We start from the raw sequence: 12,526 nt of genomic DNA on the forward strand, positions 1-12,526 counted from the left end.
TTCCATAATCATATATCCAGGTAAAATGAATTTATCCTCACTGGCATTTCAAATAATTCATAAACACAGGCAGGTATATAATGCTAAGATTCAAATGCCACAATCTATTTTTGGAGACCTAAACTATGCTGATAGCCTGCAACATCCTATAACTACTACTGGCCCTAATGCTATTATCTCATTTTCTGGGGATTCTCTAGATTTCTACTATAGAAGGGGAGAACTACCATGAAGGACTCTGCAATCAGAGAATTGAATCTCTGGAATCTGAATCCAAGCTCCACCTTTAACACAGGCTGTGTGACCTTACACAAACTGTTTTAACTCCTTTCAGCCTTAGATTATATTCCTATAAATCAGAGATAAGTACTGCCACCTAGAAACGTAACTGTGAAGATGAAATAAATGACACTTGAAAATTCACACAGCTGATCAAAAGGAATCAAATGTTACTTATTTTCTGCTGACTTGAATTTCAAATCTGAACTTGAAATGTTCTTCCATTAAAACAGTGTTCTAAATGGTAGTTAATTTTACTAACACAGTACTCTTTAAACCTGTTTATATACACACTTGTAATATTTTACATGTAGTATTGGGAGTGGGTAGAGAGAAAACCTGTCCATGTTGCCCCTCCCCCCAAATAAAAACCACGAGAAAGAAAAAAATTATTTATATAGAAAACTTATATTCAGACTCACTAGATGAAAATGTCACATAAAACATGCATGTTAAGCTTTCAGTTTAAGTCTAAACAATGGGCACCTGGGTGGCTCAGTTAGTTGAGCGTCTGACTTCAGCTCAGGTCATGATTTTGCAGCTCATGGGTTTGAGTCCCACATTGGGCTCTCTGCTATCAGCAGGAAGCCCACTTTCGATCCTCTTGTGTTCCCCTCTCTGTCCCTCCCCCACTCTCTCTTGCACGTTCTCTCTCGAAAAGAAATAAAAACATAAAAAAAGTCCAATTTATTTTTCAATACATAGATTCTCTACATTATTATAAACTGGTAAAAGGCCAAGATTTTAAAGTCCAGAGTCTGTAACTACAAAAAAGTTTTATTATCTGAATATGGCTTGCAGAATCATCATCATTATGAAAGTTAAATAACACTCTCCATTGTAATTTTGCTACAACTGTACTGTGTCATGGAAAAAGAACAGTTATCCTAGGACAAAGCTGAGGTAATATGTTTTCAATGTAAAATATAAGTATAAGAAAGCCATGGATAGCCCATACCTTGTTAATAGTAATGATATTATTTGCAATCACAGCCAGCAATCCCACATCTGTCGGCCTGTGAACAATAAACAACAGTCAAAAAGGAACAAACATTTACAAAGAAACTTCATCCTCTATAAAAGGCATTTCATTTCAATAATTTACTTACTTTAGTTTTATTATCTGATTGTAAAGTTGCAACGCTTCCTCTGTACGACCCTGAAGCTGCAGAATATAGGCCATCTGCCCATGAATGATGGCCAGTTCTGCCTGTGGGTCTTCCTCAGTCCCATCCTAAGTAGAAAAAGAAACTTTTTTCCCCTGTAAATTCTCCAAATTGATCTTCATAATTACCAAGTGTTCCAAACATTCAAAAGATACATGATCTCAAAGACAACATGTAATTTTCAGAGAATTTCCCTTACTGTCAGTTTTGTTAAAATTTAGGAATCTGATAAAGGAGATTCCTAGAGTAAACTGCTGTGTCAACAGGTATGAGCTAGAAAACAATAAAAGATTGGTGAAAAAGCTAACAGCTATAAGGACTCTGTAATGAAACTACTTCACAGCTGTCTTTAAGGTACTGCACTTAAACAAAACTGAAAATCGTTGACTACTGGATTATTTGCGGTTCATTAAAGAAATATGCATGGAATTCCTATAAAAGGACCCATATTCAAAGACCTGAGCCTTATATCTAAAATAAGACAATGAATTTATATTAATATGAATTTAAAATAAAATGTATAAGGTATATAAAAATTGTTATTGTAATTTCTCAGCCTGAGACTCCATCAAATAACTGATCAAGAGGGTTTCTATTCTATTTATATGAAATAAATTACCTATTTCAACAAGTTAATAAACACTACAACGAAGCCTCCTATAAATTCATATTAGTCAGAAGTGTAAAATCTGGGTTTAGCAATGGAATACTTACAGAATCTTCTGATAATGAACGGCGGCAAAGATCTATAGGAAAAAAATGTTTTAAAATTAACATTGCAGGGTAACTCCCATTCCTTTCACCATTCCAAAGGACAAAAATTAAATTCTTAGGAAGAAGATTTCAAGATAATTTTAATAATAAGCAAACTTGAACTTTATTATTAGCATCAACTATGTTACATAAATATTATCAGTTTTCGTTATTCTAGCTCTCTGGCATTTTTCTTTCATTTGTAATCTCTAGGTTAAAAAAAAAATTTTAGCCTGGGTGCCTCAATCGGTTAAGTGTCCAACTCTTGATTTCAGCTCAAGTCATGATCTCACGGTTGTGGAACAAGGCCCCAGGTTGGGCTCTGCACTGACAGCATGGGGCCTGCCTGGAATTCTCTCTCTCCCTCTCTCTGTCCCTCCCTTGTGCACATGTGTGCTTTCTTTCTCTCAAAATAAACATTAAAAAAAAAACAATAAAAAAATTTTAAGGGAATTAAAAAATATAAATGTAACAAATGTTGACTGCAAAAAACCAATGACAAAAAAGTATTAAAACAATGACAATAATTTCACCACCAAAAGAACCACTATTCGCATTTCAATTACTATTTTCTAAATGCAAATGCACAGCTACTGTTAAAATGAAACAGATACATTCTACATACTATTTTGAGACCCCCTTCCTCATCTAATAATATGTAGATATCTTCAGATTATAATAAATATAGATCTACATTACCATGCAATCATTTAAAATAATAATAATCTATTTTGTGGTTATGGTAAAACTTAGCCAATCCTCTTATAGGACAGAAACTCATCATGCCTTAAATTTCTTTCTTATGACTACCCCTTCAATTAGCATTCATAAAAATACATATATGAACTTATCTAATTATTTTCTTAAAATAAATTTCATTTATCTAATTATTTGCTTTTAATTAATTTAATTATTTTCTTAAAATGAAATCCTTGGATCAAAGGGTAAGCAAATTTTAAAATCTGCTACATATCACCAAATTGCCCACTGCAAAGTTGGCACTACTTTATACTCAAATCTTCCATGTATAAGAATATCCTTTTCCCATACTACTGTCAATACTAGGTATAATCAAGAAATTATAATTCTCAAACATATACCTCGTTTCACCATTTTTTCCTCTACACCATTTACTGCAGTCCCTATATCACGTTTATAGCTTCCAGGGAAATATGTATTCAGAAGAAAAGTTTACATGTTCCAGGAGTTGAAACCAGACATAAGTTCTCTAATAGGCTATTTTTCTTTTTTTCTTAATTAAAAGCTTGTTCAGAGCATGTAAATGCTATATATGGAAACATGTTAAACGAAGTTAAGATGTGCTTGAATAGTGTTACCAATATACATGCTGTGTATGCACATGCATGCACGTACCCACACAGTCACACTAAATTATCATTATACTTGAGTACCAGTTTAATAATGATAACCAGTATTTATTGGATGCTTATGTTATATGCCACGTATTGCTGTAAATACTTGACATGAACTCAATTTACATTTAATATTCATAGTAATTCATTCAAAAACCTCCTCAAAATTAAGGTTTGGTGTGGATGAAAATGGACAAGTACTCTGGCTTAGGGATTAGACAGAAATAAGGGAGAGATATGTTAAAATGCCAAGAGAAAAGCTAGATGAACTGTTTTTTTTTTTTTTATGTTTATTTATTGTTGAGACAGACAGAGTACGAGCAGGGGAGGAGGGGCAGAGAGAGACGGAGACACAGAATTCGAAGCAGGCTCCAGGATCTGAACTGTCAGCAAAGAGCCCAACCTGGGGCTCAAACTCACAGACTGTGAAATCATGAGCCAAAGTTGGACACTTAACCAACTGAGCCACCTAGGTGCCCCATAAAGCTAGATGAACTTTGAAAAACTCCCACTATATCAGTATTTCCATTTACAAACTTCACAAAAGTCGAGTACAATTTTTGGAAATAACTATTTTAATAATAGTTATTTATTACAATTACACATAAATTTAATAAATTTCCAACCTTCAGCTTTTTGTAGGATTTTCATTGCCTGGCTCAGATGGCCTTGTCCTATCAGTGCACATGCAGCATTGTAGCATAGTTCATGTGTGCCTTCTTGGAGACCCAAGTTCTCCTGCCGTGGAGCAAAATAAAAGTCAAACACTAGATAGGATTATTGTTTCATAGTTGTGTGGGTACACGGGGATACTCACTGGAACCACTTTTTCCCAATTGCTTTGTGCTGCAACAACTGCTGAAAGGTTTGTTTTTCTCTCCTCATCATAATCATCTTGGGAGTTTCGGACAAGATCTCTATACACTGCTAAGCATTCATCATAGCGTTCTAACCGGTATAGCTAGGGAGACAAATAGCAAGTAAAAAAATCAGAGAGGAAGACAAATACAGTATTAAATCTCAAACATCGTACAAATCCTTTTTGGAATCACTAAGTAGCAAACCTAATTTAGCATGTTATGGGCAATCAACAGTTTCCTTTATAACTTTTCAATTAATTCTGTGTGCTACTAATACTTGCAAAGTTACTCGGCAATGAATCTCTACTATACTGCAGATTTGTAGGCATGATCCAAAAAGAAAAGTCATCGTATTTACCTCCTTCCTGAGGCTGGGTAAGTGCCTAAGTGGGCTGTAAAAGAAAACCTTTCCAAGGAAATCATCCTGCTACCTAGATCTGACTTACAATGAAAACATTTTCCCACCCATGAGTATTAAGCTCCAATAAATAAGAACAAAATTAGATGTTAACAAAAGGACTTAATACTTCCTAGGAGTTCAGTTTATTTGATCTTCATTTTCTCTTTCCCAAAAATGAGCTAGTAAAGGGGCAATATATCAAGTACACAGAACATAATTCCTGCTTATTTCATTCAAGTTGTTCTCGAAGGGCAACAAGAACTGCCACTCTGGGTAAATTAAATCAACCATGTCTGACAGAAATTGGTGCCCTTCATCAATCTCAAAATGCTGGAATTTACCCTAAATTTGCCCAGCTTACCTTAAAAGTTCTTTCTAAACCTACAATCCACGAACTTGCCCAAATCTTTCTCCAACCTATATGTATTGTTAAACTCCTACTATCTCTTGGGACAATACATTTAATATAACGTTATTTGCCCTTAATAACACTTTAAAAATCTTTAAGAGGATTTTGTTAAATCTAATAAAACATTTCTGTCCTCTCATCCTTAATAGCCCTATTTTTACATTAGGCTTAAACAGGTCTCAAAACCCTTTCAGAATAAGAGATTTTAGGGATTTCATAAACTAGCTGAATTCATCCAGATTCTTATCCATCATAATTTATTTTAAACATATCCCCCTGGCCTTCACCTTTCCAACTAAAAAATTGTAATTTGATAGGATAGTTTTAAATTTTCTTTAATTTTCTAATTACCATGAAGAAGCCATTTATTCATAGAACAGTATATATGCAAAGGTTTGTGTGAAGATCAAGAGGGACTATACTGAAACCTCAAGAATTGGTTTGGTGGCGAGTTTTCAGGATGGGCTGGGGTTCCTCATCCCTGCTCCTTGCTACAGGTATAATCATATTCACTCAGGATGAATGTCAACAGGTGTTTTAAAGCAGTAATTACCACTTGTCCATAAAGCTCCTTTAGTTTGTCTGTCTGCTGATTGGCACTTTCTATGGTCTTCAAGGCATTCTCAATTCTGTTCAGCCTGTACTCACAATATGCCTTCTCAAAGGAAAGAGAATTACTGAAAAAGAAAAAAAAAAACCCAGTATCTGGTCATTAGTTAACACTGCAGAGCACCCACCATATGCCAGACACTGCTGTAAGCACCTGATCTATATTAAGTCATTTAATACCATTAACAATGGATGAAAAAATTGACAACATTTAGTGACACGTCTGAAAAACAGTTCACAAATGGCAGAAAATACTACATCCATGTCCCTTGCCTCTCTTGCTTTCATGGATATTCTTATTAGAATTACTGGCCTTTTGAAACAAACAGTTAAGAATGAAATAATGCTTGCAGTTCGTGAGTTTGAGCCCCACATCAGGCTCACTACTGTCAGCCTGTCAGCGCAGACAGAGCCTGCTTCAGATCTTCCGTCCCCCTCTCTGTTCCTCCCCTGGTCGCGCTCTCCAAAAAAATAAATAAACATTTAAAAAAAGAGAGAATGAAATAATGAATCAGCTAAGTAACTAATTACTTTAGACAAAAAGACAATCTGAACACTATTTTAAATGGGTTATTAGTCTCCTTTTTTTTTTTTTTTAAATTTTTTTTTCAACGTTTATTTATTTTTGGGACAGAGAGAGACAGAGCATGAACGGGCGAGGGGCAGAGAGAGAGGGAGACACAGAATCGGAAACAGGCTCCAGGCTCCGAGCCATCAGCCCAGAGCCCAACGCGGGGCTCGAACCCACGGACCGCAAGATCGTGACCTGGCTGAAGTCGGACGCTTAACCAACTGCGCCACCCAGGCGCCCCTATAGTAGTCTCTTAAATCTATTAATCAAATAGTACATCCTATAAAGCTGCTTTAAATTTGTTCAAGAAGCAAATGAATAGCAAAGGTAACTAAAATCTTAAAAGAACATAGTGCTTATAACCAAACAAATGGTAAAACACACAACAACAAAAATACTACTTATCTACATTGACTTAACTCAGCTACACTAATATGACAACCTGAAACTCATTCTGGAGTTTTAACCATAACCCATGAGGAAGAATATTTATGAAGCAAATGACAATATCCTTTATTTACTTGCCTAAAAAACAGTATTTGAAAATTTCCCTACCTCACAAAATGGCCAAAACTCAAAAAGATATTGAATTTTAGTATAAACATGTTTACTAGAAAGCAGAGTCCCCTTTATTTCCTCTTATATTTTTAATTAAGTTTTAAAATTAGTTTTCCATCTATCTACATGTATATAGTTAAAGAAAAAAGAAACAAACCCAAAATCCAGAAAGGTATATATACACTAAGAGGTTTTATTCCAGGGCTATTCATATCTATCCTGTTCCCCTTTACCTCCTAGAAGTGATTACTTTATTTATTTATTTTTTTTAATTTTTTTTTTTCAACGTTTATTTATTTTTGGGACAGAGAGAGACAGAGCATGAACGGGGGAGGGGCAGAGAGAGAGGGAGACACAGAATCGGAAACAGGCTCCAGGCTCTGAGCCATCAGCCCAGAGCCTGACGCGGGGCTCGAACGCGGGGACCGCGAGATCGTGACCTGGCTGAAGTCGGACGCTTAACCAACTGCGCCACCCAGGCGCCCCTAGAAGTGATTACTTCAATTCACTGTTCTCCATCTAGTGTTTGTTTTTGTAAACTCAGGAAAATACACCTATAAATTCTTATATCCTCCTTTTCTTATATGAAAAGAAGTACACTAACTATACAGTTGACCTCTGAACAACACAGGTTGAACTGTATGAGCCTACTTATATGTGGATTTTTAAAAATAAATAGTATAGTACTTTAAGTGTGTTTTCTTATGACTTTCTTAATACCATTTTCTTTCCTCTAACTTCCTTTACTGTACAAATACAGTATATAATACATATAACCTAAAAGTATGTGTTAATCGACTGTTTATGTCATCTGTTAGGCTTCCAGTCAATAATAAGCTATCAGTAACATTTTTGAGGAGTCTAAAGTAATACTCAAATTTTTGACTACATGGAGGGTTCGTGCCTGCATTGTTCAAGGGTACACTGTACACCGTTTTTAAATTTATAAACCAGTATTTCATCAAAGAGTAAATATGCTGGGGATACCTGGGTAGCTCAGTCAGTTGAGCATCTAACTTTGGCTCAGGGCATGACCTCACAGTTTGTGAGTTCAAGCCCCGCATTGGGCTTGCTGCAGTCAGCTCAGAGCTTGCTTCGGATCTTTTATCCCTCCCCTGCTCATAATCTCTCTCTTGAAAATGAATAAACATCAAAAAAAAAAAAGGTAAATATGCTGCAAACTTTATTTCAATACACATTTCTTCTGGGGCTTAGGCATAACTATAAAGAAAATCAACTTGCAGTAACAATTTAGAATATAAGTTCACAGTTCATGAAATGAGAAATGAAAAAGATTAACAAAAATAACAACAAATGTTATACATTTTAAAGACTGCTAAAGAGCTCTAAAACTGAATGATCTTGGCCTAAAATCATACTCACCTAAACCATTCTCAAAGGAGGTAGGCACAGAGGTCAGGCTAAGACTGCCATACTATCCTAAAGACCTCTATTTATACATCCTTACCCTAGCGGTTCTAGTTCTACCCATTCTGCCTTTTTTTTTTTTTTTTAATTTAAAAAAAAAAATTTTTTTTTGATGTTTATTCATTTTTTTGAGAGACAGAGAGTATGAGCAGGGGAGGGGCAGAGAGAGGAGACACAGAGTCCGAAGCAGGCTCCAGGCTCTGAGCTGTCAGCACAGAGCCTGATGCGGGGCTGAACTCACAAACCATGAGATTATGACCTGAGCCGAAGTCAGCCGCTTAACCGACTGAGCCACCCAGGCGCCCCTGCCTTTTATTTTTTTTTTAATTAAACTTCTAAGTTGTTCTCCTTATGTCCTCCAAGAAATCATTACATTTATGCCCCATATCCCTCAGCAGTTTACTTGCTTCTTAGTGGTTCAAAGAAAAAGGCTCCCTAGGGCACATGGGCAGCTCAGTCAGTTAAGCATCAGACTTTGACTCAGGTTATGACCTCAGGGTTCGTAAGTTCAAGCCCTGCATGGGGCTCTGCGCTGTCAGTGAAGAGCCTGCTTGGGATTCTTGCTCTCTCTGCCCATCCCACTTGTATTCTCTCTCTCAAAATAAATAAATAGACTTAAGAAAAAATACTTCCTAAGGCAGAAAAGAACAAAGATACTATTGCTCCTTCCAGTTTCATAAATACTACTAGCAAACAGGGAAAAAAAAAAAAAAAAAAAAAAGGAAAGAAAGAAAAGGTCAAAAATCACTGAATAAAGAAGAAAAACCATGGAAATGGTTAGAGTTACAGTAAACATATTTCTAACAACTGCACAAACAACTAACTGAATCACTTACTTGGCTAACACTTTAGTGTGAGTGTTGATGACATTCAAGGCTTCCTTGAAACTTCCATTTTGAATAAGGCATACCACTTTACAGTGTAGAGCAGTTACATCATCCTTGTTGATCTGCAGTACTAAGAAAAATTTTAGGAAAATAGTTTTAAAATCCATTCCCTTTTTACATTTTTACTAGATTTTCCCACCCACTGCCTCAAAAAGCTACATTTCCAATTTTACTGCAGCAACAATTAGTTGAAACATTAAAAAAAATGACTGATCATTTTTAACTTAAGAAGTGGCAATAAGGGGAGCACCTGGGTGGCTCAGTTAAGCATGTAACTCTTGACTTTGGCTCAAGTCTACATCTCACGGTTTGGGAGTTCCAGCCCTGCACTGGGTTCTCTGCTGACAGCGCAGAGCCTGCTTGGAGCTGTGTCTCCCTCTCTCTCTGCCCTTTATCTCTCAAAAATAAATAAAAATAAAAAATATTTTAAAAAGAAGTGGCAATAAGGACCGTTATAATTTAGTAAGATTTTCAAGGAGACAGATTCCCAAGATGCATGTAGCAAAAAAAAAAAAAAAAAAAAGAACTAAGAAGCGATTTTCTCTGGCTTTTCCATCTTAGGACACATGCTACATCTTACATATTTCATTAGTTCACAGAGAAAGTAAAAAAGTTCATGCAGAATTTGGCAGCAAATGACTTAGGCTTGAGTACAAGCTTGTCATTAATGTCTCGAGCTCTTGGGCAAATCATTTCACTGATAAATGTCAGTTTTCTGATCTGCAAAATGAGTATGAAAGTTTACCCATTTACGAAATTCTTAAGAAGATAAAATGAGAATATTTTAGAAAAATCTATAAGCTGTGAAGAACACAAATGCAAGCTATTTTGCTAGCAATATTTCCAAAAACCATTCAAAATTTCCCTATTCATCTAAGACGACCAACGAAAAGGGGACAAGGAAGGACTTAGGGGCAAAGTTTCAAAGCTAAACAGCTGCTCAGTGTCAAAATGATCAGGATCACTCTCCTTGCCCATGGGCAACAACAGGAACCTAATTCTGTGTAAAAATTAAAGAAAATTTTTACCAATTAAGAAAATATATATTGATAAATACACTGATAAACTTGATGATTAAATAATTCCTGCAAAATACTTACTATACTGCCACTGAATAGTATGGGTTGCAGGCCTAGCCAAAGGCTAACGTTAATTCAAAACAAGTTTAGTAATAAAAATAACTCTAATCAATAGCCAGTTTCCTTAATGTCTGATCACCAGAAGTGCACTGTGGGCACAATCACTTCTTTCCACATTAACAATAGGATATTACAAATTATTTACACAATCTTGTATGCTACTGACATAATTTGTATGTCATTACTGCTTTAAACAGCCAAACCATGTGCTGGCAATCACTTTCCAAATCTCCCAAATATAGGTTGCATCTTCAGTAAAGAATTTAGCATGACAGCATTACAAAGCCTGGCCATATTATAGTTACACAGTAAAGAATAAATGAATATAATACCTAAACCTCTCATGCAAGGCAACTGACTCGAAATTATCCGTTACAGGGCAAAAAAAAAAAAAAAAAAAACGAGGCCAAACTTTTCTTCCGACGTTATTTCAAATGTTGGTGCTTTTACACACACATTTTCTGATCTGATGACACTGGAGAGAGAGTCTATCGATGGGGGTGAGAGGCCTAACATCCGTATCAGTCCTTTTCCATCTCCCCTGGGTCTGTACAGCGCCCACCTTGTCAGCACTAGCTTCTAAACTACGTGTCCCTTACAGGTTCCTCCCTCCGCTGCGGTCCAAGAAAACAAGCTCCCTCAGCAATACTGTCTTGATCACTCCGCTAAAAGGAAAGAGAAAAGGTGGCGATGTGGGCTATTTGCGAATTAAGGAGTAAAAACGCTAAGAGTCAAATAAGAAAACGGTTGGGAAGAAGCGCATGGAGCTGCGGTCCCTTTAAATTCCACCCTCACTTCCCGCGATGGGTAAAGAGGGAAGTACACGTGGCTCTCAGCAACCCAGAACCAAGGGCTGGTCATTGAGGGGCTGCGACCCAAGCCCGCCCAGTGTTCCGGCTCTTGCAGCGGGCGGCGGGGTCTCCCCTTCCCGGGTCTAATTGGAGGGGGTCGCGCGCGCCGGAAGGAGGCCGCGTCCTCCCTCCGGCCTGAGCTCGCCCCGGCGCCCGCCCCGACACTTACTCTTGTTGACGGTCTTAAGAGCGCGCGTGAAGTCACCGTTCTGGCCATAACGGTTCACTTCACTCCAGAGGGCAGGCACCGAAACCCCCCCGCCGCCGCCGCTCGCCATCTTGAACGAGACACGGAGCTGGGCGGGCCGACCTCTACCCCGGAAGAGGATCTCTGAGGTGGACAAGCGGAGGAGGAAGCTGGTAGTTGCTTAGCGTTTCGGGGTCGGAAGCGCACTCGTCCGTGAGTCAGCATCGGAGGCCGAGATCTTATAGGAATTTGCCTGGATAGAGTCGATGCACCTTTCCTGAAACCGGTCTGAAGGAACTAGGGTCGGACCACGGAAGTGGGTTCCGAACGGGTTCACCAAACAGTTTTGGTTCAAAGCAGTCCGCGGTTCCGGGGCTACCGCTGCCGGCGAAGCAGCACCCTGGTCCCACGAGGCGGAGCTGAGTGACGGCCTACGGAAGATAAATAAAAGGTCTGTAGGGTGGTAATATACTAGCTAGAAACCATAGGAAGTCTTTGGAAGGAGAGGGGGAGAGAGACGGTTCTCTTTGCTGCTGGATAATATTTCATAAAGGAATTGTACTTGAAAAGGATCTTGAAAGATTAGGAAAACCTGGGGTTGGGTCTGGGTAGAGGTCTGGCAGAGAAGCGAATATAAGGAAAGGCACAAAAGAAAAAAAAAACTTCCAAGTACGAAGCACGTTTGATGAAAACCTCTTGGCTGCCCTTTGGGCTCCAGTTCAGGAACAGTCGGCAATAAGGCCAAAGGATAATGTGTTTTGGGGTGAGAATGCCTAGATTGAGTTCCTGGCTCTGCGACTCACTATAGATGCTTGTGAACAAGTTATGTATGAGTCCCAGTTTTCCTGACTGTAAGATAAGGAAAACATTTTTCTAGGGATAAAAGATACTTCATGCACCTCAAGTAATACATAGATATAGACAGGTTTAGAGTTTTTGTAAGAACTTAAATACTAGGATGTGTTTGAATGTCAGAACAGAGTACCTATTGAGTACTCTTGAGAATGACAGGACAGTGTATTGAACACCGCTGCAGACTCAAGTGTTGTCAAAATC

At 37.7% G+C, this 12,526-nt stretch overlaps 1 protein-coding gene across 1 annotated transcript in view; it reads right to left on the reverse strand.

Moving 5' to 3' along the window:
• Nucleotides 1-11,612, reverse strand: part of SRP72 (signal recognition particle 72) — a 29,906-nt gene extending 18,294 nt beyond the window's left edge. Inside the window, exons 1-8 of the mRNA XM_025921421.2 lie at nucleotides 11,453-11,612; nucleotides 9,243-9,363; nucleotides 5,794-5,917; nucleotides 4,389-4,532; nucleotides 4,198-4,309; nucleotides 2,160-2,191; nucleotides 1,389-1,513; nucleotides 1,238-1,295 (exon numbers count right to left, since the gene is read on the reverse strand). Of these exons, the coding sequence (XP_025777206.1) occupies nucleotides 1,238-1,295; nucleotides 1,389-1,513; nucleotides 2,160-2,191; nucleotides 4,198-4,309; nucleotides 4,389-4,532; nucleotides 5,794-5,917; nucleotides 9,243-9,363; nucleotides 11,453-11,561 (825 nt within the window). The 5' untranslated portion in view covers nucleotides 11,562-11,612. The remainder of the gene's footprint in view (nucleotides 1-1,237; nucleotides 1,296-1,388; nucleotides 1,514-2,159; nucleotides 2,192-4,197; nucleotides 4,310-4,388; nucleotides 4,533-5,793; nucleotides 5,918-9,242; nucleotides 9,364-11,452) is intronic.
• Between the last annotated feature and the right edge of the window lie 914 nt (nucleotides 11,613-12,526).

Source organism: Puma concolor, chromosome B1 (genome assembly GCF_028749965.1).
Source record: "Puma concolor isolate L17-30 chromosome B1, mPumCon1.1.hap2, whole genome shotgun sequence".
Taxonomy (NCBI): domain Eukaryota; kingdom Metazoa; phylum Chordata; class Mammalia; order Carnivora; family Felidae; genus Puma; species Puma concolor.